General features: G+C 39.3%; 1 protein-coding gene, 2 long non-coding RNA genes and 1 pseudogene across 4 annotated transcripts; 1 reads left to right on the top strand and 3 right to left on the bottom strand.

Annotated features, from left to right (window-relative positions):
* Window positions 1-6701: 6701 nt before the first annotated feature.
* On the bottom strand, window positions 6702-12570 carry LOC102500965 (zinc finger protein 596). 2 transcript variants are annotated; one of them, XM_027766581.1, is made up of 5 exons: window positions 12511-12570; window positions 10942-11068; window positions 10239-10337; window positions 8562-8644; window positions 6702-8110 (listed from the first exon to the last, which is right to left on the bottom strand). In XM_027766581.1, exons 1-5 carry the CDS (start codon window positions 12511-12513, stop codon window positions 7247-7249), a joined length of 1176 nt encoding a protein of 391 aa, XP_027622382.1. In that variant the 5' UTR covers window positions 12514-12570; the 3' UTR covers window positions 6702-7246. The 2 variants fall into 2 exon arrangements, with proteins under 2 accessions (XP_027622382.1, XP_027622383.1); XM_027766582.1 differs by having other exon boundaries at window positions 10239-10295.
* Window positions 12571-13642: 1072 nt separating this feature from the next.
* LOC114005253 (uncharacterized) lies at window positions 13643-17969 on the bottom strand. The gene is made up of 3 exons (XR_003547132.1): window positions 17935-17969; window positions 15922-16064; window positions 13643-13725 (listed from the first exon to the last, which is right to left on the bottom strand). It is a non-coding gene; the product is annotated as an uncharacterized LOC114005253 (long non-coding RNA).
* Window positions 17970-18063: 94 nt separating this feature from the next.
* On the bottom strand, window positions 18064-26027 carry LOC102500683 (uncharacterized). Its single transcript, XR_336815.1, has 4 exons — window positions 25990-26027; window positions 20519-20666; window positions 19340-19462; window positions 18064-18195 (listed from the first exon to the last, which is right to left on the bottom strand). It is a non-coding gene; the product is annotated as an uncharacterized LOC102500683 (long non-coding RNA).
* On the top strand, window positions 18356-19090 carry LOC102500279 (MORF4 family-associated protein 1-like 1; annotated as a pseudogene).
* Window positions 26028-26176: the final 149 nt, after the last annotated feature.

Here is a 26176-nt window from a genome sequence, read left to right as displayed (position 1 = left end):
CTGTTCTTACACACAGCGAACAGTCAATAGATACAAACAAGCAGAATGAGGAACCACTCTCATCTCCTCCATCCAGGCCTTGATGCCCAATCTACCTGGCAATCTCTCTTCCCCACTGGATGCAGAGATGGCAAAGAACCAAGGAACGGGAGACCATTCATTTAGCAAGCATGATATTCAGCACCCTACACAGTAGGGTACATAGTAGGTGCCTAATACATATTTCTGAATGAACGAAATGCCTGCTACAAGCCAAGCATATTATCAAGTCCTGGGGACACAAAGATAAACGTATAGGTCAGACCCAAAAGAAACTAATAAGGAATTTTCATAAGAGGAGGATGCAAAACTCACTTAGGTAGACTCTAGAGTGGGAGCACAGAGGAGGAAGGACCTAACTGAGACTAGATAAGAAAGTCTAGGAAAGGCCCCCAGCAGGACAGCATAAGCTGAGTCTAGAAGGACAAGCGGGGAGTCAGTCTTGTGCTGAGTGACGCATGACTTCCAGCAGAGCATGGACCAACGGCAGGGCATAACGACCACCATGATTTTGTGAAACCAACAGAAGATGAACATTTGTTAACTGTTGGTCCTAAGAGAGTCCCTTAGACCAGCATGTTCAGGCTGGGGTAGGAGGCATGTAGGAGCTTCCCTTTCCCAGTGGGCTTGTCCCCTGAGTGCTAAAGAGCAGGGGGGTCCTTCTGCAGCGGATGTGGCTGAGTGATGGCCCCGTCCTCAGCTTCAGGGCAAACTTGCTATTCATTTTTGTTCTCTGGTAACAAGCTCAAGCTTCTGCAAAGACTGGGTGGACAGACTGGCAGAGCAGGGACACAGAAGCCAGAATTATGAACAGGCTCCCTGATTGTTTCTGGGACTTGCTGTTTTCTAGCCCTTTACCCTGAGGAACTCTGGAGACTGGGGGTGGGGGGGTAAGCCTGGCGTTATCTGCACTGACAGAAATAGATTCCCTGGAGTGGGACAAGAGGGCACAAAGGGAGATGCAGGCCTGGCTACTGGGTGTGAAGCTGTAGATGCATTTTTACTCCTACAGGAGAGATTGACTTGTTCTGACCACCTTCCACAAAGCTCAACTTGGAAGCAAACTACATGTAAACAAAATTAGTTTTTCCTCATCACTGTCTTTCTTCATCTAACAATTAGATTGTAATTTATTGGTTTGTAGAATTAGGTTAAAGCAGTTGGTAGGCAACTAGTCTTATTAAAATATTATCTGCCAAAAAGATCTCCAAGTTGGTTGAACTCCAAATTATTCAAAACATGATATCCACATTATTTCTCTGATTCTACCCCTGCCTTTTCTAGTCCCAAGGAGCTCTGTCTTAGTTTTTGCACAAGGTTTATTTGTCTTGATCAGAAGCTTAATAGACTAAACCGGAATTACTATATTTAAGACACATGGCTCTGAAGGGGACTAAAACTTGTTTTCTCCCTTAGATTTATAAGAAAGTCAATTTCAGTTCAATTGGCTTAACTTCAAAAGCCATTTTTTTTTTCTTGGCAGGTGGATTTAAATTACAGAGAAGTAAATAGAAGTAATCTCTTTTATTAAAAAAGCGTAGGCTGGGGCCAGCAGGTGGCATGGTGGTTAAGGGCACTGGACTTACACATGGCCAGCCATGGTTCTGGTGACTTGCTTTCTCACTGCCCCCACCTCCTCATCCCTCTCTGGTATAAATAAATAAATAAATAGAGATAAATAAAAACTCTTAAAAAAAAACCATTTTAAAATTTATTTCCTTTCATTTTTTACATTTAATCATTGTACATCTTTACAACATACAAAATTAATTTTCCCAGCATAAATACACTGCATATTAGGCCAAAGATATTACTATACACATTATCAACAGATCATTTCCCATTTTGTGTCCATTAAATGTTTTGCCTTTTTTTTTCCCCTTAATTCCCTCCTTTCCTCCTCCTCCATTGCCCACCCTCCTCCCACACTGTCTATATTTTCCACAGTTGCTCTCCGTGCTTTTATACCTTCCAATCTTTCAGCTTCTGCCATAGAGTGTAGACATTCAGTATATACTAAGTGGGGACTTAAATGGGGACAGTGCCTCTCTTTCATTGTTTGACTTGCTTTGCTTAGCATTAAGTCTTCCATATTCATCCACTTTATATCAAATGCCAGGGTCTCACTGTTATTTATGGCTGAGTAGTATTCCATAGTATATATGTGCCACACTTTTTCAGTTATTTTATCTGTTCTTGGACATTTGGGTTGATAGCATGTTTTAGCACTTGTAAGTAATGCTGTAATAAACATGGATGTCCAACTGTTTTTCTGTATTCCTAGCATTTGGATAGATATCCAGGAATGGAATTACTGGATCTTACAGTAGTTCTGTTAGAAGGTATTTGAGTAACCTCCATATTGTTCTCTATAGAAGTTGTACTCATGTTACCAATGGTATAGGAAAATGTCTCTTCACTACTCTTGCCAACATTTATCACTCTTTTATTTTTTTTAATCTTAGCTATTCTGACTAGCTAAGTAATAGCTCATTGTAGTTTTGATATGCCTGTTCCTTATACTAAGGGATTTTAAGCATTTTATTTTTATTTTTAACTTATACTTAATCACTGTACATCTTTACAGCATACAAAATGGTTTTTCCCAGCATGAACACAGTGCAGATTAGTCAAGTCATAGGTATTATCATATACATTATCATCAACAGATAACTTTTCTTTTTTGTTTCTGTTAAATATTTTTTCCATGATATTTTTGCTCTCACCCTATTATTACCCAACCCTCTCTTATACTGTCTAGTACCTTCAGTTGTTCTTCCTGCTTCCTATCTTTCAGTTATGCCATAGAGTGCAGACATTCAGTGTATATTAAGTAGAGACATGCAATGAGCCTATCTTTTGGTCTGGCTTGTTTCACTTAGTGTTAAATATTCCATATTCATCTACTTTGTATCAAATGTCAGAGTCTTATTGTTTTTTATGGCTGAGCAGTATTCCATAGTATATATGTGCCCCATGATCAGTCCAGTCATCTGTCCTTGGACATTGGGTTGATTCCATGTCTTAGCAATTGTGAAAAGTGCCAAAATAAAGGGACTGGCAGTTAGCGTAATGGCTATGTCACTGGACTCCCATGTAGCCAACCATGGTTTGCATCCCAGACCCAGTGGCTTAAACTCACGCCGGGCGCATGTATGTGTGTGCCCAAGATCCCAAGAGGAGAATGGAGGAGAAGGGGTTGCAGTGTGGCCATCCACCCTGGGGGGGGGGGGGATTTCTCACTTTCTATCTCTCTCTCTCTGTCTCTTTCTGGCGAGCGCATGTGCCCTATAGCTAAAACCTCTCCCAAAAAAAAAAGAGAAAAAAAAGTGCCAAAATAAACATGGATGCGCAAGTGCTTTCTTGACTGTTTTCCTATTCTTTGAGTAGATACCCAGAAGTGAAATTACTGGGTTGTAAGAATATTCTGTTTGTAAGTTTTGAGAAACCTGTATATTCTCCACAGTGACTGAGCTAATTTATGTTCCCACCAATAGTTTAGGAGGGCTCTCTTTTCACCACAGCCTCGCCAACATCTATTATTCTGCAGTTTTTTAAGAGTGTGGCAATAAGGGCTAGCCCGTAGTTGGATTGTGAATGAGAAAGCAATAAAGCCATTTATTATATTGTGCTATGTAGTTATATTTTAGTTTATTTATTATTTTTTTGGGGGGGTGGTGGAGGTTTTTATTATAGGCTGCGCGCACTCACCAGAAACAGAGAGAGAGAGAGAAATAACTCTCCAGGGGGGTGGCCACACTGCAATCCCTTCTCCATTCTCCTCTCTGGAACTTGGGCATGCATGCACATGTGCCTGGCGTGAGTTTAAGCCACCGAGTCTGGGAATCGAACCATGATCGACTGCATGGAAGTCCTGCAATGTAGCCATTATGCCACCTGCGGGTCCCAATTTTAGTTATTTTCTAACTAGCCAAAAATAATATGAAATTGGTTTTCCATTTTCTTTTGAAAATTGTTAAGTTCTTCACAATTTTAAGGTACTATATGGCTAGCACCCTACTACCCTCCCTTTCCAGTAGCTTATATTTTTACATAATTCTTTGTAAACTGAATGTTTTGTTTAATTACCAGAGGACACATGTGTTCATTTTTTTTATTTTAATTTTCCAGAGGGAATTTCAGTTTTATGTCCATCAAAACTCACAGTGTCTCTAGGGAACTAGCAGTTAGCGTAATGGCTATGTTGCTGGACTCCGACGTAGTTGACCGCGGTTCGCGTCCCAGACCCGGTGGCTTAAAACTCACACCAGGTGCATGTGCGTGCGTGCCCAAGATCCCGAGAGGAGAATAGAGGAGAAGGGATTGTGGTGTGACCATCCCCCGTGGGGGGGTGATTTCTTGTTTTCTGTCTCTATGTCTCTGTCTGTCTGGTGAGCGCACACGCCCTATAGCAAAAACCTCTCAAAAAAAACCCCAAAACTCTCAATGTCTCATTTCTTGCTGTAACTTCAAGAACTAAAATGCATCCTGACATAGAATATACTCATATTAAAATGTATGAATCTGATTACCACTCAAAATGATCATTCTTTGCTTCCCAACTTTGTGTGAGGATTTAGTTTTGTAGTCATCAGGAATATATCATCTAATTGAACAGGATATGTCCTGTGAATAAAGGTCTGTGTTCAATATCTGTGCAATTAGGGCATGTTCCCTGGAATGTCTCCTAATTAGGTTTATTAACTGTTTATTTAATAAGAAGTCATTTATTTGGTTAAATTTATTCCTAGGTATTTTATTCTTTTTCTTTTCTTTTTTTTTTTTTTTTGGAGAGGCTTTTGCTATAGGGCGTGTGTGCTCGCCAGACAGACAGAGACATAGAGACAGAAAGCAAGAAATTACCCCCCAGAGGGGATGGTCACGCTGCAATCCCTTCTCCTCCATTCTCCTCTCGGGATCTTGGGCACGCATGCACATGCACCTGGCGTGAGTTTTAAGCCACCAGGTCCAGGACACAAACCACGGTCGACTACGTGGGAGTCCAGCGACATAGCCATTACACTAACTGCTGGTTCCCGGTATATTATTATTTTTTATAGCTATTATAAATAGGATGGTGGGCCAGCAGTTGGCTTAATGGCTATGTCACTGGAATCCCATATAGTCGACCACAGCTCAAGTTCCGGACCCAGTGGCTTAAACTCACACCAGAGCGTGTGTGTGCATTCCCAAGATCCTGAGAGGAGAAAGAAGGAGAGGGGATTGCTCCGTGGCCATCCCCCCTGGGGGGGGGGAATTTCTTGCTTTCTGTCTGTCTCTGTCTCTTTCTGGAGAGTGCATATGCCCTATAGCAAAAACTTCTCCAAAAAGGAAAAAAAAAAAAAAAAAAGGATGCCTTTTGCAGCTAGTTAATTATTTGTGGTTTTATACATTGATTATTTATTCTGCAGCTTTACCAAATTTATTAGCTCTAAAAGAGTTTTGTTAAAGTCTTTTTTTAATGTAATTTACATCAATACTGGCATAATTAGGATATGGGAGATGATCACAGGATGAACTCTTTTCTCTACTTAGTTCAATTCAGAGGCTGAGGGCAAAAAATCTAGACTGTTTTGTAGTACAGCAAACCCAATGCCTGTCTCTCTGTCCCAAGGTACTTTCCGGGGAGAGAAAGAAAGATTGAGATGTCACCAACAGGCTGTTGATTAGATATCTATGATAATGTCTACAAAGACTGTGATCATGGCATTCTGAGATACTTAGATACCAAGATGAGTTTTTCTGTGGTATTATACTCAAGACATAGAAGGAGACTTGTGTTGGTGAAACGTTGAGATGAGGAGATGTTATCTTTGTGGAAGGAATTGTTGGAAAACAGGATAATGAGGCTGTCTACTCACATGAAAGAGAATCCAGATACAAATCTGAGTTTAAATCTGCATATTTAAAATGAGAACATTATCATATTAGACTTTTCTGACAGGTTCTGTTGTTTAAATATATGCAAATTGGTTTTAGTTTTTCTTTATTATTTTGTGAGTGATACAAAGGGGACAGAAACACAAATACAGCACCATGGACAAGGTCTTTATTCAGCAATCCACCCTCAGTTTTAGTCAGCCTGGATAATGGACATACATGTGTCTGGCATACTCAGAGAGGTCACTGTACTTCAACCTGTAACCTTTTCACATAAATCTACCTCACAGAGCATCACATTTTACTACTGCACCACCATTCACCCCCTATTTGCAAATATCAATTTAATTTCTACTTGCAAATCAAATCTAATTTGGTCTATTTCAAGTGTCTACATTTACTATTCCCAGAGAATCTATCTTAGATTTAATGAAATTCATTTTTAATAAGTCATTTACTCAATATTCTGAATTACATAATTATTTGCTAAAAGATCCTTTTAGAATTATTCATTGCTTTTTTTTCAAACTCAGTGTTCTGATGTAAAATCTGTCTAAGTATTCTTCACTTGGATTTTAGGATTCGTGTCTCCTCAGTTGACTATGACGTAAGTGACCACTAAAGTCTCTCCTTCATTTATGACATTGAGAGTATTTTATCCAGTGTGAATCTTTATAGAGGCCATATGTGTTATTCTATGAACAAGGGATTATATTTCTAGTGAGTTATCATTTAAATCATTTCTCTAAAATGAATTATTTGATATTTCTCAAAATGTTTTATTCTCATTGTTTTCAGAGCTATTCCTTCATTGTGTGTGTGTTTGTGTGTGCACACACACCAACACAAAAACTGCTGCTTGAGTGAATGATTGTTTAATTACAAGAGTCTAAGGGGTTCTACCAAGTAGAGTTTGTTCATTAAAATACATTTTACACAGAGATAATCCCATATTAATTACAGGTCTAGGGGATCCCCCCCTGTATAGGTCCTCTAGTATGTTTAAGATTTAAATCTGTTGTTGAAAACTTCTATCAATATATTCATTAGAAGTAGGTAATTGATCTCATGCTATTATGGCAGACCACTGAGTGAATATTCACCCCATAGAATTCAGATGGCTTCTCTTCCATATAAACTTTTGTATGTCAAAAAAGTAAGGATGACTGCATGATCTTCCACACTGGTTCCAGAGAGTGTATCTTGATAGTGGGCATCCTCAGATGTCATTAAATTGTTCAAGTATATTCGCAGACTCTTTCCAATTCATTACATGAGTATGTATTACCATGTCATTTTAGGCCTGAGTATTGGCTGAACATATTTCTTACTTTGTAGTATGAGTCTGTTCATGCAGTCTAAGGACAGAAGATCTGCTAAAGGCTTTCCCACACAGATGACATTCATATGGTTTCTCACCAGTGTGTATTCTCTCATGTCGTCTAAAGGAAGAAGAATTGCTGAAGGCTTTCCCACACAGATGACATTCATATGGTTTCTCTCCAGTATGCATTCTCTCATGCTGTCTATATTTAGAAGATGTACTGAAGGCTTTCTCACACAGGTGACATTCATATGGTTTCTCTCCAGTGTGAGTTCGATTGTGTTTTCTAAGGTCAGAGATATGAATAAAGGTTTTTCCACACAAATGACATTCATATGGCCTCTCTCCAGTATGTGTTCTTTCATGTTGTTTAAGGGAAGAAGACTGACTGAAAGCTTTCCCACAAAGATGACATCCATATGGCCTTTCTCCAGTGTGTGTTCTCTCATGTTGTTTAAGGGAAGAAAACTGACTAAAGGCTTTTCCACACAGATGACATTCATATGGCCTCTCTCCAGTGTGTATTCTTTTATGTTGTTTAAGGGAACAAGAATGACTGAAAGCTTTCCCACACAGGTGACATTCATATGGTTTCTCTCCAGTGTGTGTTCTCTCATGTTGTCTAAGGTTAGCTGATTGACTGAACGCTTTCCCACACAGATGGCACTCATATATTTTACTACTTTGATTTTTCTGGTGTTGATTAAGATGCAAGTAATTACTAAAGGATTTTCCACATTGTTTGCTGACAAAGGATTTGTTTTCTGTTTGAGGTAACATATTTTGACCCAATGTAGAGCTTTTAGTAAGATTTTTTGCCAAATTATTCCATTTAGATGGATCTTCTTGAGTACGAGATTTCTGCTTCTATGAAGAAGATGAAATGCTGTTACTGATTTGCACACATATATTCATACATTGATTTTTCTAAATATTAGTATAAAAATAATAATTTTAAATCTAGAGTTAAAATGGGAACATTGTTACTTGCATATACATGGTGTGGTACTTTCTTCTGAGCCAAAGATTTTCTCTTATGTAGCAGCCCAACTAAAGGACTATCAGATTAATTTTGAAGACATCAATTATTGCAAAGAATAGGCATATGAGTAATGCTTATGCAGTTGCTCACTGTTTTAATGATCTCAGGTTATGGATTTAAACTTATGTTAGTTTTTACTAAATTCAAATTATCCTAAACCTATGGCTTATAAAAAGCTTAGTAGTGATTTGATTACACTCAGGCAATTGTGCTGAATCTCTAACATATTCAGTTGATAAATATTTGGATGACCAGGGTCGACATCCATGAACTTACCATTGATATGACAGTGGGTGTGTCCTCCCTACTGATCTGTTGTGTGGGTATGATTTCTTGCATTTTATGTGCAACTTCCCGACCTATAATAATTGCAGAAAAAATTGTTAGCATAGCACTACAAAAATTAAAATATTGAAAAGAATATAGATCTATGTATGTTTTTAAAACTGGCACTTTGGGGATCAGCAGTAGGCATAATGGCTATGTTGCTGGACTCCCATGTAGTCAACCATGGTTCGAGTCCTGGACCCAGTAGCTTAAACTCACGCCAGGTGCATGTGCATGCGTGCCCAAGATCCCAAGAGCAGAATGGAGGAGAAGGGATTGCGGTGTGGCCATCCCCCCGAGGGGTGATTTCTTGCTTTCTGTCTCTCTGTCTCTCTCTCTCTTTATGAAGAGTGCACGTGTCCTATAGCAAAAACCTCTCAAAAAAAAAAACTGGCACTTTGAATGGAGCAAATGTGTCAAATAAATAAATACTGCAGGCTGTATAAATACATTATAAGACATTGACAAATTGAAAAGACTTTTAGGATTGAAACATATAAAAAGTAAAATGGGGAGATAGAGAGTCAGCAAAGACCTAAGGATTAGATTGTAAGAAAAGAAAATGGAAGCCAAATTTTGAAGACCTGAATTACAGGTACTTTATCTGTTTGTAAGACATGAATCTGAAATAGCTAGCAGTTTGATCCTTGAAGGGTCTCTGAATCGTGTGCAGTTACTTGGATGAGTGGGTCAGGACTCTGTCATGAGATAAGTGGAAGAAAAAAAAAATCCAGTCCTGATATTTTCTTTGGCAACAAATGAAATGTGGACATCAGGAGACAATGAAGTGTACCAAATGGGTGATGTCAGTCAAGACAACATGGCACAAAATATCGGTATTCCAGCTAGGCCTCAGAGATCTGGCACATCATGAGAAAAGGGTCTCAAATTTATGTGGAAGGGGAAGTAGACTATGGTAAATACACAGTTGAAAGTAATGTGGGGCAACAGGCAACAACAGTCAGAGCCAATAACATTATATTTCTTGAGTGACCAGACCAAAGAGAAGGTATAGAATGTATGATGCTTCATTGGCCATTGCTTGGTACAGTCTCATTTCCAAATCATATATAGTCTTAAGTTTCTGAGGACAAGAATTAAAATATTATTTTATATAAATGGAAAAAAAGTAAAATAAATTTAGGTAAATAAGGGAAAATTTTTTTAATTTTATTTGTAATTATTAATATTTAACTTGCTGTAAGGCAAGTACACTCACCAGAGACAGAAACAAAGAGAGAGAGGGAAAGCAAGAAAGCAAGCTGCGAGGTCCAAGACTCGAACCACAGTTGGCCATGTGGGGATATAGTACCCCAACTACCATGTCATCAGCTGGCCCCAAAGGGATTATGTTTAAAAGCTAGCAACAGAGAGTCATTATATAAAAATTAAATTTGAATAAAAAATTACTATTCTTTACCTAAAACCAAAAACTGTGCCAGTAGGACGCATAAATTGTGATTAATGTTTGAAAGGAATACTAACAATATCTGAAATATTTTATCCTAATGCCCTCTCCTACATTTTAGAAATGTCTATTTAATAAAAACTTCAGTTGGCAATACCAAGAAAATGTTCACTAACCAAGCATCTGCCTATATGAAGGTGCAAGTACCTGCAACTCACCTGGACTTTGGCCTTGTGGAAATCCTCTTCCTTCCACCATCCACACCATTTCACCTTCTTCCAAATGGAAAATCACATCTGATTTACAGAGTTTATGGCCTATAACAAATCCCCCAAGAACAATTGTATGTACAACATACTTTATGGTCTTAAAAATATTCACTGAGTTCCCAGTTCTGGCCCAAGTTTTAGAGATTTGGTGCCAAGAAATATATGAAGGGCTAGGAAGTGGTGCAGCAGTAATGCAACAGAGCCTACATGGGAAAGGTCCTCTGTTCAAGTCCTAAGGCTTCCTAGAGCCCTCCAGATAGGCGCATGTGTGCCCATATTCTCAGTCAACTTAACCTTGGGGTAGCCTGCAGTAGGAATACCCTGTAAGGGCTCTCTCTCTTTCTCTCATTTTTTTCCTTTCTCTCCCTCTCTCACCCATAGTATATAGTATTTAGGAAAATTCTAAATAAAAAAAGAACTAAATAAACTAAAAAGAGAAATAAAGACACCAAATTATGGTCAGGATCACATTCTAATGACAAACTAGATGCAAGTAATGTATAATCAAAAATTTCTTTAATGTTCTTATTTCATCTAAGAAAAAAATCAGGACAGAGACTGGAGCAAGATATGAGGAAGCTCTTCCAAACACTTGATTAATAGAATGAATAGATACATGTACACCTACATACAGAACTACTGACAGACTCACCAACAGATACCAGATGGCTGATATTTTCCAGAATCACATCTTTGTACAGCTTTCTCCCAGATGTGTCAAGTAGGGCCCACTCTTCCTGGGTGAAGTTTATTATGACATCTTCAAAGGTTACTGATTCCTAGAACATCATGAACATTCCAGTTTAGATAGGCAATTTGTTTTCTTTTTTTTTTTTTTTTTGGAGAGGTTTTTGCTATAGGGCATATGCACTCACCAGAAAGACACAGACAGAGAGACAGAAAGCAAGAAATCACCCCCCAGGGGAGATGGCCACACCACAATCCCTTCTCCTCCATTCTTCTCTTGGGATCTTGGGCACGCATGCACACGCGCCTGGCATGAGTTTAAACAACTGGGTCTGGGGCTCGAACTGCGGTCAACTACATTGGAGTCCAGCAACATAGCCATTACGCTAACTGCTGGTACCTAGACAGACAATCTTACCAATGTCCAGAGTGAATGGGTTGAGAGAATACTGCTGTGGCAGAGAGGAGACTAGGAACACAGAAAGATCAAACTGTGTTTGCGGATTTCAGTTTATTCATTCTCAGAGCTGAGCTGACATCTACCTTTTAGAAATTCTCACATAGATACATACAGTATGAATTCAGAAATTCTTATTTTCAAGAAATACTACATTTAGTATGGTGTAATACAACTTGGCAATTTTTCAATAAACTTAATTATGAATTCCAGATAGGTGATGATAAAGTTTGTGCTTGAAAATTCATAACTAAAACTACCTTCCTCATGAATTTTAAATACTGTATAAACTTATCACAAGGAAAACCATAATAATTTACTACTTTAAAGCCATGACTATGTTTTTTAATTCTCCAAAACAAAAGCATTTTATTTACTTTCCTTTGTCAATTAATAAACAATTCATATGTGATAATACCAACTTGAAAATAAACAAGTATTTTGAATAAGAATAAATAGCATCACAATTGTGTTTCAACACAAATGTAAAGGTAAGTGTACTTAGAAGCAGAGATTTGAAAAAAGCAGAGATTTTAACACCATATTTCTTTTTTATTTATCTTTTGACTCTTAATCACTGTACATCTCTGTTTTCACATGTGGGAAAGTTCTAGAAAAGCTTTGGGGATAGAAAATTTTTTTTATATTTTTACATTGAACTCCTATACATCTTTTTGATACACAAAATGAATTTTCCCAGTGTGAATACATTGCTTATAAATGATTCCTTTAAGTGAACCTCAAATTCCTCATTTATGAGAGGGTTTAGTATTCTGAGTGCTGAAAGATCCAATGAATGTAAAAAGTTCTTCCTACCTCACAAACGTATCATAAGCCATTGATCTATTCATAAAAATAGGCAGAGAACCTTGAGGCAGTCTCTAGCATTCTCTAGAACTGAGTAAATTTCATACAGCTCTTATTACCAGTGGGTGTAGGCTCTCACAACCCTACATAACAAGGTGTTCACAAAAAAGTTTCAGGCATAGATAGTTAAGCAGCATAAGCCAGGGACCTCTGGGACTTTAATACCTAAGGAGAGTAGCAGCCTGACTATTCCTCAAGTATGATACTTACCATTATGAATTTTCACTGGGAACTCCAAACACCATTTATCATTGATTTTCTTGTATCTTCTCTCCCTTTACAAATAAAAAAGAAGCCTCTTTACTCATCTTTGTCTATCCAGCTTTACAAATTTTTCCCCAGGACTGAAATTTTAATCTATCTATTGTAGTATACTCATTCTCCCACTATACTAATTGTAAAGCCACAAAGATTTAATAATACTTCCTCTACATTATTCCCAGTTATCAAATGTGAATAAAAGATTAGTTACTAAGAAGTACAAAGGATAATAATAGGGTTTTTATATTTTTTAGAAGTTTTTGGGACCAGCAGTTAGCGTAATGGCTATGTCGCTGGACTCCCATGTAGCTGACCACGTTTCGAGTCCCAAACCTGGTGGCTTAAAACTCACACCGGGCACATGTGCGTGCATGCCCAAGATCCCGAGAGGAGAATGGAGGAGAAGGGATTGTGGTGTGGCCATCCCCCCGGGGGAGTGATTTCTTGCTTTCTATCTCTCTGTCTCTCTCTGTCTGGCTGGCAAAAGCACACACCCTATAGCAAAAACCTCGCCAAAAAAAAAAAGTTTTTGAATTCGATCTTCAGAAGTTTAAAATCTGAAGAAAAGAAGTAAATGATTTTTCATCTTCTTCCTGGCCAAACCATTTTTCATTGTTCCTTAGTACTGCACAGGTCTCACTCCAGGACTTGAGACACTAGACTGATTGAACCACTTGCTAAAACATCTGCCTCCCAATTGGACTGTGGAGTACTCTCTTCACTCATTTCTGTCACCATACTTTTAAGTCTACTGCAGTTAATTACATGGGTCATAAGTAAATTATTTTATTTTCCAATGAGACCATGGCTCAGAGAAAAAAAAAAAAACAGATCTCTTCTGAATATATATAACTGTAATGAAGACTACAATAAATTTTTGGTGGTATTATAAAAAAAAATGCTAGTTACTGATGAATCCCTGACCCATAATAACCACCTCAGAGTCTTGAAAAAATATAATTGTTGCCCAGCTCTCTGAATACTTCCTGATACCCCTTGGAAAATCCATGCAAATAGGGGAAACTGGACCATCTGGTGACAGGAGAGCAGTTTCTGTAGAAAAAGACATTCCCTACTCACCAGTGGATCCATTGCCAGTAACTCAGTTTCCCACTGTCTTCTGGTGTTTCATTCACAGATTGTCCAGGCACTGAACAGGGAAAACTGGATGGAGAAAGAAGCCATGAGACTCCAGTCTTGTACATAATTTCTAGAACCACGTAACATGAGGCCTCATAGCTTCACTTGAAGTGAGCCATCGCACAAGAAACAGAAAAATGCAGTGTGTTCTAATAGGCACAGCCGGGAACCAGCAGTTAGCAAAAACTTCTCCCCCCCCCAAAAAAAAAAAAATCACACCCTCCCCAGGGGCGATGGCCACGCTGCAATCCCTTCTCCTCCATTCTCCTCTCAGGATCTTGGGCAAACACGCACATATGCCTGGAGTGAGTTTAAGCCACCAGATCCAGGACTTGAACTGCAGTCAACTACGTAAGAGTCCAGTGACATAGCCATTATACTATCTGCTGGTCCCGATTGAGCACATTAAACATTCTAAGAGCAGCGATAGTTTCCTAAAATGTGTGAATGAAAATGACCAAAAAAATAAATAAAAAAGAAGGAAGCCAAAGAGAAAGGTGCCTGGGTTCAACTAAAGCACCAGCCTGCTCCACCCAGAGAAGCACACTTTGTGAGAACCAATTGAAAGGAGCCTGAGCTACTGGAACCTATTTATGAATTCATGGCATGATGGGTGTTAAAAATAAACTAATCTGGGATCAGCAGTTAGTGTAATGGCTGTCGCTGAACTCCCATGTAGTTGACCATGGTTCAAGTCCTCGACCCGGTGGCTTAAACTCACACCGGGCGTGTGCACATGCGTGCCCAAGATCCCAAGAGGAGAACGGAGGAGAAGGGATTGCGGTATGGCCATCCCCTCTGGAGGGTGATTTCTCACTTTCTGTCTCTCTGTCTCTGTCTGTCTGACAAGCACATGCACCCTACAGCAAAAACCTCTCAAAAAAAATAAATAATTGAGGACGGAAGCCTGACTCTTTTCCTGTTTTAGGTCACTCATATTCTGCTTAGAAATAAACCACATTGGCAGGGCCAACAGGTGGCCATTGTCATGGTAGTTAAAGGTGCTGGACTCCCATGTAGCTAACCACGATTCATGTCCCAGACTCTTTCTCACTTTCTCTCTCTCTCTCGCTCTGTCCCCCTCTGGTCAAATTTAAATAAATAAAGTTAAATAAAGATAATTATTAAAAAAAAAAAAAGAGCAAGAGAGAGAGAAACTGCACTTGGACCAGCAGATGGCATAATGGTTAGGTCACTGGACTCCCACATAATTGACTGCAGTTTTAGTCTTGGATCTGATGACTTAAATTCACACTGGGCACATGTGTGTGCATTCCCAAGATCCCGAGAGGAGAATGGAGGAGTAGGGATTGAGGCGTGGCCATTACCCCCACCCTCCCAGGAAGGGGTAATTTCTTGCTCTCTGTCATTCCAGTGAGCGCATATGCCCTATAGCAAAAATCTCTTTCAAAAAAAAGGACAGAAATCACATTGATTATTATTATTATTAGCAGAATTGGTTATTCCCATTGACAAAATAAGGTAGAAAATCTGTATTGGATAGCCTCACAAAAATTTTTTTGAAATATATATTATGAAAATCAGTGCTAATTCTTGAATTCATCAGATAAAAGTACTAATGGAACACTATAGGATGAAAATTATTCCCCCAATGTACATTAATTTTGTTAAAAAAAAAAGATTAAAAGAAATTATACAAGTATCTATCACAATTGAGTTAAATATTTTTTTAAAAAAATCACATGACAATACACATAAAAAGATTAATACAGAAGCATAATGTATAGGACAGAAATAGAATAAAAATGATAAGATATTGATCACCACGTCTAACAGAACTTTCTGCGATTAAAGAAATGTCCTATATCTGCATTGTTCAATATAGTAGCTACTGGATATATGTAGTAAAAAATCATTTGAAGTGAAGCTAGATATAGACATACTTCAGGATCTGAAGTTTAGTTAAATAATTTTAATGCAAATTATACTGCCACATATAATAGTGTTACTATATTAGCACAGATCTATTAATAGAATTGTAGAGGAAACAGTTAAAATAATTTAAAAAGATTCAAGATAAAAATGGCAAAAGTGACTAATAGTCAAAATTAGGAAATGAATGTGAAGTAAATGTTGATACGATAAAATTCAAAGATTGTAAGATGTTGCTCTGATATGACAAAAGTCTCAGGATAGACAGGATTTACATAATTGTAGAGGAATGAGGCCTGCTCAGACATTATTGTTCAGAGAACTCACCAAAGGCCAAAAGCTGGAGAAGACGGTGAAGCCAGCTAGATTCTGAGGCAGGTTCTACAGACAAGATGTAAGTTGCTCCTCTCCCAACGTCCTCAACTGGTCAATGTCTCCCAATGGTAAAATACATCCTCTGTTTGACTTTCCTTTTATAGGGAGGGGGGAGAAATAGTTAATAAACTTAATCAGGAACCTAATCCCATCCCATGGGACACACCCTGATTTCAGTTATCTAACCAAGGTTATTCAGTGGAGGACACACTTTTCAATTTGAATGGATTCTCCAGACAACTACAAAACTAAATTTTTTTGGGGGGGAGAGTTTTTCGCTATAGGGCGCGTGCGCTCACCAGACAGAGAGAGCCGTAGAGACAGAAAGCGAGAAATCACCCCCCAGGGGGGATGGTCACGCCGCAATCCCTTCTCCTCCATTCTCCTCTCGGGATCTTGGGCACGCACGCACATGCGCCCGGCGTGAGTTGTAAGCCACCAGGTCCAGGACATGAACTGCGGTCGACTACGTGGGAGTCCAGCGACATAGCCATTACGCTAACTGCTGGTTCCCCAAAACTAAAATTTTGACACAAAGAGAGCAAATAAGAAAGGCCAGTTTGAAGGGAAATTAGAATTCATTCTGTTCCTTACTCTTTTCTAAATATATCTGATTCTGGGACCAGCAGATGATATAATGGTTATATCACTGGACTCCTATGTAGTCAGCCTCAGTTCAAGTCCCAGATTCAATGGCTTAAAACTCATGCTGGGTGCATGTGCGTGCATGCCAAAGATCCCAAGAGGAGAATGGAAGAGAAAGGATTGTGGCCATCCTCCCTGGGGGGGTGGGGTGGGGCGAGGGGGGTGATCTCTTGCTTTCTGTCTCTTTCTGGTGAATGCAAGTGCCCTATAGCAAAAATCTCTCTCTAAAAAAATTTTAAAAAGAAATATATATATATGTGATTCCATTCTATGTATCAGGACACATTCTAGGTTTGGGAAATACAAGGGAGAACCATAAATAATTGGAATCTATAGACATAATTTGGAGGAACCTGGAGGAAAACTGACTTGAAAATAAAATAGAAGATAAATGAATATGAAAACTACTATACACACACACACACACACACACACATATATATATATATAAATTAAATAAAATGTAACTGGAATGTATTAGGATAGTGATAGGACACTAGCCACATTGTACTTTCAAGAACATGGGGAGAATTTAATTGCCAAAAAGAAAGTAGGAAGACAATTTAAACTTTATCTTTGTGTAAAAAAGTTAAATTACATGGTATTGTGATAGGCAGTTAGTCGTGAGAGGGCAGCCCTAAAAGAAAAGTGAAAGGCTCATCTAGCTCCAGGTGCCAGGAGGGCGAGGCATTTTGCCATCTTCCTTCCTTAGGGTCTGAGAGAAGCACAGAGGGATGATTCATAGATTTTTCTCTTATCAAAAAGACTTAAGCAAGCGTTTTGGTCGATGCCCTAATTCTCATTAGGGCGATGGACTAATTGGGCAGTCTAATTGAGACAACCTGGCTCACAATGGGCGTGTGTGATTAGGTGATCAAGTTCCTCATTCTTTATTTGTGAGGAAGGTACGCAGGTGCAAGAAAGAACGTGAGGATTCAAATTCAAAGGAAGGATATAGGCAGCATAAACGGGCCTCCCCGCTAATGAATATTCATGATCTCTAGTAATAAAAATAACAGTTAACTAGTACTAAGCATGGTTGCCACTTGGCAATCTGCCCACCCAAGAACCTTTTTGGGTATACTTCCTTTCTTTCCTTTCCTCTCTTTTTATTAAACCTTCTTTTCTACCTACTTCATTCATGTTTGCGGTTTCATTTTGCGCCTAGGGACAGATCTCTAATTTTAGTGATCTGGACCCAAAGAACCAAGGGCTTCACAACGCAGCTCCACACTTTCCCATCTGTTAACAGTATAATACTAAATACTTTTATGGCCACCCCATTCACAAATGAATTGTATATTTGGGTGGAATACTTACCCTGCAGACGGAGGCACTTCTAGTTAGAATTCCTGATTTCCTAAAATAAACAACTCCACTAGGAAAGAAACATAGTGAGGATGGCATTGCATCTGAGGTCATTTTGGTTATTTTCAAAAATGCCTGGCAATCATTTTAAGTCGCCTGTCAACTCTTTCTCTCATGCTCAATGAAAAAAAATAGTTCGTGGAGTTTATTTTGTTGGCATATCAGCTGTGCTCCTGTGAGCCTGGTCTTCCCACAGCAGTTTCAAGCAAGAGGCTTTAAATTAAAAGAGAGAAAAAATTAAATTTAATTGAAGACTACTCTTGACAAGGAGCGTTGGTCGCTTTGGCTCCAGCAGTAACTGTTAATCAACTGTCCCAAGGGGTATGAGTAAGGGAGAAATCAATACTGTAATTTTGAAGAAGTGGCAGAAAAAATGTGACCATTGGACATCAACGAGGTGGAAGCACCAGAGAAGGAAGAAGTGCTGGGAGCTAAAGAAGAGTTCAGGCAGTTTCTACTGCCAGTCATCAACGAGATGAGGGAGAATATTGCCTCCTACACAGGAGAATGGAAGATCATAGTTGAGGACCAGGAGCAAATTATGGGAGATGAACAATATGCCAATTCAAATAAATGCCCAGGTGGAGGCCTTGAAGGGGAATCCCTTCAATCATGTTCAGCATCCAAAAGGGGAAGCTGATGAGAGTGTCGGAGTTGTATGAGATAGCAGAGGAGAAGGCTTAGGAGATTGCCAAAATGACTGAGATGTTGCTCAAGTTCATTTGGCAAATAAAGAGAAGTGAGTAGTCTTGATGGAAGATCCGTGGTTCACTGCTGAAGGACTCTTGCCAACTGGTAAGGATGGACTGACATCTTGAGGAAACTGAAACAGCTTGTCATTTTTTCTATTTTGCTTTTGTATTTTTTTCCTCCCAAGTAAGTGTCTTTAATGGTCAGTGGTTGGTGATATAGGTTTAGATCAAATGTATTTGGTTTTGGAAAGAAAACTGTTGTTGGAGAAATACTCATAAGACAAATGGGACTTAAACCAAAGTTGTTTCAATGGTCACATTTATTCTTATTTTGCTGTGTTATTTTAAGTGTTGGGCATGGCATATTTTGCTGTTTTTTGGAACTTTGGAACACGTGAAGACTTGGGATCAGAACCTTTCATCTTTAGAGGTACAATGGAAGACAAAACACCACTTGGTTGTAGCTGGTGAAGAATGTATGAATGAGGCTGCTTTGCATAAAGCTGGGAAGAATCAGAAACAGTTGGAGATGGAAGAAAGTTTTGTATATATTTTGGAACTTAAGTTCCTCTATAAGACAAAGGAGAAGAGCTATGTTTTGTGGTACATTGTCTGATGTATATTATGTAATGTTAGGTTGAGTTTATGTAGGCAAATTAGCTGACCTTATATGACAAAGAAGTTTGAATAGGAATGATGGAATCCACTCAGTATTGCAGTACCCTCACACAGCACAGGGACTTCACAGTATAGCATCAGAGAGACAAGTCACAATGAGCTTTGAGAATCTGAAAAAGAAGAGGTATTATAGGGTCTACAAAGTTTCCTCTAGTTCATCAGGGTAGTAGACCTGACAGGGATTTGAGGTCAAAAAATCATGTGATAAATGTTCATTTGCCTTGAGACACAAAGACCTTTTAGAAGTTTTTTGTTTATGACCAAGTCCCAATGTGTGTTAATAGACGAATTTACTTCAAAATGGAAAAAAATTCACACTTTTGCCATGACTACTGGATTTCCACATAATCATATTTCACTGTAAAACTCATGTTTTGCATACAATTTTGCAAATGAAACACATTTATGATATTTTCACCTGTGAAATTTAAAAGTGTTCATGCTCTGACATCCATTGTTTATGCTTTCTTCTCCATAACAGATGAACTATTCACCTTAATCCTAGCTGAATTCTTTAAATTTGTGTTTAGGTCCTTTTGTGTCTTGCAGTACCATGAACTTTGTGTCACATATACAATGCACACTTTATCTTGAAGTATTCCCTCAGTCTGATCCATCTTCTTAGACCTTAAACAGGTTATAGTGTCATTCTCACTGATTTAACAGGTGAAGTGTAAGGACCATAGGGCCTTCAGGTGCATAAAAAGAAGCAAGAGGTGCTCATATAAGGAGAATATGAAACAAAGGAACCCCTGTAAGTCCTGGAACATAGCTTCCAATTAAAAGATTGAGCATGAAAACTGACAAAGGTAAGTAACAGGAAATGTTGGAACCATCCCTTGGCCACTGAAAACTAGGGAGATGATGTCTCTCCACCTCTACAAGATGTTCTCAGCCATCTTCAGACAAATAGAAATTGAGTGCAAAGAGATAAGAGCTCCATGTGTTCCAGGGGTCCACATGAAGGAGCTAACTGTACTCATTCATTCACAAGGAGGGAGAGAGCAGGGCATTTCTTGGAAATTTTTATATGATATGCAGAAAACAAAGGCATTCTAAATGAATGAATATAATAGGAATACCTGGAGGATGAGTGCAGTTGGGTAGATGGATTTGAGATGAGGGAAGAGCCAATCTTGCAAAGTTCACATGACTTCAGTACTCACCTCACAGTAAAACACTACAGGAACCATGCCTCAGAAATGTTTATACTGTTGGAAAGAGGAATTAGGCCTATCTACTTAACACACTTCTTATGTGAAGGCAAGAAGAGCAGCAGAGGAGGAGTTTACTGTAAAATTTTCCAGGAAATTCCTAGAGAGAGTAGAAAAATAAAAAGAAATCAACAATATCTGGTGACTGTCTCTTCCCTAGTTCCCTGCTATTTCCTCTCTGGTCACCCTGATTTGCTTCTTTTCCACACCCCCTCTGTGTAAGATTTGTTGAAATTTGATTGTGGCCAATGGGATTGTAACTTATTGTGCATTCTTCTGAAGCCAAATCCCTTTGTTTCTTTGTTGTATGATTACCTGTACATCTGACAATATATGAGCAGAGGCATTTAGAAGTGATTTTTATCAGATACTTCCAAATGCCATAATCCTATATACAAGAATACGTTTTAAAGTAAAATAAGTGTTCCCCAAAATTCCATCAAAACACATATAACTGCCTTCAAACAGCACTGGCCATTTATGTTGCCTGTAATAGCCAATGAAAGTATTTGGTTCAACTTAATTACCAGGACAATACCAATAACCTTTATAACCTACGATCTGATGAAAAAATATATCAGGTTGATATTGGAAATTGTTTCCTTATTACCACCACTGACATTGAATTGCTTTTCATATTAAAATGATGGTTTTTTTTCCTTGACTATTAAATGTAATTGTATGTGCTTCTTACTATTTTATTTAGTTAGTTCCCACAGCATGACATCTCCAAACAGCATTCTAAGGCCTTTATCTAAATAGTAGGATCCATTCTTCTGGGTATTGTCCAGAGATACATCTGTGAATGTCATTCCTAAAACATCAGGAGCTTCAGGTTCAGCCAGGGTCATCCCTGCCAGTGTATGGGGGAGGATGGTTGACACAATGGTGTCAGTTAAAATTCTGTTCATGGCTGCAGTCAAATATTTCTGTTGAGTATGCCACCCTCACATACACTCAAAGAGAAGGAGGACATTTGCACAGAGTAAGCAACTTCACTATAGAGTAATATCACATGGTGCGTTAAAGAAACTTGACATTTCTCAAAAAAAAAGTGCTAGTTTTTGCTTTCAGACTGCTGTTTTTTGTTTGTTTTTTTGAGAGTTTTTTTGCTATAGGGTGTGTGCTTGCCAGAAAGATAAAGACAGAAAGCGAGAAAATATCCCCCCAGGAGGATGGCCACACCACAATCCCCTCTCCTCCATTCTCTTCTTGGGATCTTGGGCATGCACACACACACACACACCCAGCGTGAGTTTAAACCACCAGATCCGGGACTCGAACTGCAGTCAGCTGCATGGGAGTCCAGCAACATAGCCATTACACTAACTGCTGGTCCCCAGACTGCTGATCCTAATTTTTGAGCATCAGTGCACATAATTAAAATATCCTCCAAGTCAATTTCAAGTAAATCTACAGGTAAGCAATAGGTATGGTCTGAGTATGATGTATGATGAGAACTCCCCAAAATTCCATCAAAACACATCTAACTGCCTTCTGGGAACCAGCAGTTAGCATAATGGCTATGTCGCTGGATTCCCACGTAGTCGACCACGGTTCGTGTCCCAGACCCGGTGGCTTAAAACTCACGCCGGGCGCATGTGCGTGTGTGCCCAAGATCCCGAGAGGAGAATGGAGGAAAAGGGATTGCAGCGTGACCATCCCCCCTGGGGGGTGATTTCTCGCTTTCTGTCTCTATGTCTCTCTCTGTCTGGCGAGCGCACGCGCCCTACAGTGAAAATCTCTCTCAAAAAAAAAAACACATCTAACTGCCTTCAAAACAGCACTAGACTTCTATATTGCCTATAATAGCCAATGAAGTTCAAGTAGATGTTTCCCTATGTGAATCTGAATTCCCCCCTCTGTGATGTGGTTAGTTAGCAGTGTTGAAAGAGCCAATTTGATGATATGTAAAGGGCCCCATAATTAGCATATATCGATATGTACAAGTGCCTGGAATTTATTAAAACAGTAAAGACATTTTGGACCAGCAAGTGGTGTAACGGTTACATCACTGGACTCCCCAGTAGTTGACTGCAGTTTGAGTCCCAGACCCGGTGGCTTGAAATTCATGATGGGTTTGTGTGCATACACGTGTGCTCAAAAATCTTGAGAACAGAGGAGAAAGAATTGCAGCACGGCCAACCCCCTTGGGGGGGGGGGTGATTTCTTGCTTTCTGTCTCTCTTGTCTTTCCAGCAAACACACACACCCTATAGCCAAGAAAAGCTCTGTTTAAAAAATGTGGGGACACATTTAAGAGAGAGAATCTGAGGTGTGGGGACATGCTCTGAGCAAACACCACCTGCTCTTTTGGGGTTTGGCAGAACCTTGTAACTTGTCTTTCCCTGACCTTGGCTGCAGACAGAGCAAGGGTGGAAATTACTAGGGGGCATTCAACATACACATCTGATGGACTTCAAGAGAAACATCTTGACCCCAATTAGTAAAATCCAATCCCTGCTCTGCATCTGAAAGGTTCTTTAGCCTTCTCTGGGTGTGGTGGTGCACTCCTTATAGAGAAGTTCTTTAGCTCCTTCCCCACACTTAACAGCTAGTTCTCTGCATTAGAAAAGAAGATGAGATTTTCTCTTGATGGGATTATTACCAAGGGATACACCTGGCCTGGTATGACTAAGCCCTCATAGATTTGTTAATTGCTTCTTATTGTCTGTAACCTGGCAACCAATCTATGAAGTGTCACGAAACATACATGTGTAATGTCTCCTTGTATTATAAATAAAGACATCCAGTTTAGTTCCTCTGGGTGGCATAAGTTGCTTGGGCTACCTAAGCAGGCTGTCTGTGTTCATTTCTACTCTATCCCTTTGTCTCATTCTTTCCAATTCCCTGGTCCTGGCAAGATGGAGGGCTTTCTCTTTCTTGTCCTCTTTCTCTTCCTCAACAGCAGCCCTCTGATCATGATTCAGCCAGACTCAAGCCCGGGGGAGATGCCAACAAAAAAAAAAGTAAAGAAATTAGAAACTATGCTTGGCATTTTGTAAAACTAAACAAGCCACACAGGGACCAGCAGTTAGCATAATGGCTATGTTGTTGGACTCTCATGTAGTCGACCGCAGTTCGAGTCCTGGACCCGGTGGCTTAAACTCATGCCGGGCGTGTGTGCGTGCATGCCGAAGATCCCAAGAGGAGAATGGAGGAGAAGGTATTGCAGCATGGACCCCCTTCCTGGGGAGTGATTTCTTACTTTCTGTCTCTCTGTCTCTTTCTGCCTGTCTGGTGAGCGCATGTACCCTATAGCAAAAAAACCTCTTCCTCCCAAAAAAAGAAAGAAAAAAATAAATAAACCACACAGAGTACTTGTAGTCAACAGGTGCAGCAGCTCACATCTCTACACAACTCAGGTATTCATTATAAGGTATAAAGTAGATGGTTCAGAAGCATAAGCTAGAGGCTTGCTAGAGGCTTCCAAAATCGTTATACTCAAGGACAGTACTAGCCAGAACCCCTCCTATTGCTAAGATGCTCACATTCACCATTTCCTACAGGATATCAAAGTGCCATTCTTCATTCTGTATCTCATATTTTCATCCTGTATTTCATCACCCTCTGGCAACTAAAAAATGAATACATTTGAACACTAAGCTATACAAGGCTAGTGTTGGAAATATCTCAGTATCATCCCTGAGCCTCCTCTTCTTGGCTATTTTACCTTCAGAGAAGCAGGAAAAAGACTGCATTCTTAGACTATGTATTTTTCGATATGAGCATAGTATGAGGTCTACACATCCAAATGTATATTACTGTTTCCATTTCTATGGATAGAAGACTGAGATCATGACAAAAAAAGAATGACAATCCCTATCCTAGAGATCGATCAGATATATCAAGCAGATTCCCTCCACTCAACCAATGCAAATTATATATATATGTATATGTATATATACACACACACATAGAGACAGTACTATATATATATATTTAAAGGATCCCCAGATAGCCCATCAATAAGAGTTTGAGAGAGAGAAATCTAGGATTCAGAGGTCTAAGTAAGGGAGACTAGGAATTCCAAAGTGTGAGGCAACAGGACTCTTGGAAGACCAAGAATGAGTTCCCTGAATCTGCAGGCAAACATCACTAAGGAACAGAATAGTTAGATCAGAGATCAAAGAATGTAAATAAGGCAAAGTATAAGTTAGAAAAATGAAGGTACAGGGACCAGCAGTTAGCGTAATGGCTATGTCGCTGGACTCCCATGTAGATGACTGCGGTTCACGTCTCGGACCCGGTGGCTTAAAACTCACACCAGGCGCATGTGCACATGTGCCCAAGATCCCGAGAGGAAAATGGAGAAGGGATTGCAGTGTGGCCATCCTCCCTGGGGAGTTATTTCTCACTTTCTATCTCTGTCTCTCTCTGTCTGGTGAGTGCATGAGCCCTATAGTAAAAAAAAAAAAAAAACTCTTCAAAAAATAAAAAAGAAAGAAAGGAAAGGAAAGGAAAGGAAAGGAAAGGAAAGGAAAGGAAAGGAAAGGAAAGGAAAGGAAAGGAAAGGAAAGGAAAGGAAAGGAAAGGAAAGGAAAGGAAAGGAAAGGAAAGGAAAGGAAAGGAAAGGAAAGGAAAGGAAAGGAAAGGAAAGGAAAGGAAAGGAAAGGAAAGGAAAGGAAAGGAAAGGAAAGGAAAGGAAAGGAAAGGAAAAGGAAAAGAATAAACCAAGGATAAGTCTTAGGCAAATATCAAGCCTCTCACATTCTCCATCCACCCACCCCAAACTTCACTCCACCTGCCATCCTACATTCAAACCAATATCAACTTAAATGACCAGAGTCTCTGCTTGAAGAGGAGTGGAAGCTCTGAGAAACCCCTCTGTGAAACCTGTTGTGGCAGAAACCAAGATAGCAAAGGCAAAGATGAAGTACATCTCACATGGAAACAGGACAAAACAAAACTAAAAAACAACTCCTCAAAACTAAAGATTTTAGTGATAGATGGATGAATGGAACTTAGGAGTTTCTAGCCAAATAACTGTAAAATGGAAGAAGGATTATAAAGTGCTATTGCCCTATGACCCTGCTATTTCATTCACATATACACAGCAGTTTATCCAAAGTACATAATCCAGGGAAAATGTACAATATACTTCAGTGAGTGAGAAGAAACATCTTTTCAATGACTGCAAACTTATTAGTTAACATATTAGCTTCTTGTTTGTTACCAAGTTTAACAAGTAAAATAGAGACATGATTTTTTCATGCTTTTTAGAATGCTTTTGGAGAATAGTCATGGGTCCTACAACTGCAAAACATTTAACCAAAATAAAATGAAAACTAATCATTACATATCATCGATTAGTTGGCCTAAATCCACCACATTCGTCCCACAATGTGTCCAGTCGTCAAACCAGGATTTAATAAAAGAGCGGACTGCTCCAGAGCTGTCACATGGGCAGAAAACCGCACTTACCCATCAGGCCCTGGCCCACAGGCAGCGGGACTGCTTCCTGGCAAACAAAGGAAACTTTTGACGTTGGTTACCAGGGGATTGGCGCAGAGGCTTGTGGGAAATGAAGTCCAGTCTTGCTCTTACGTGACCTCCCTACAGGACAATGGGGGATCGTTTCCTGTGTTCCTTCTGCGCATGTGCCGCCCCG

This window comes from Tupaia chinensis, unplaced genomic scaffold (assembly GCF_000334495.1).
Source record: "Tupaia chinensis unplaced genomic scaffold, TupChi_1.0 Scaffold143594_1, whole genome shotgun sequence".
NCBI classification, from domain to species: Eukaryota; Metazoa; Chordata; class Mammalia; order Scandentia; family Tupaiidae; genus Tupaia; species Tupaia belangeri.
The sequence above is the reverse complement of the archived record's forward strand: the minus strand, read 5'-3'. Positions and strand labels throughout refer to the sequence as shown.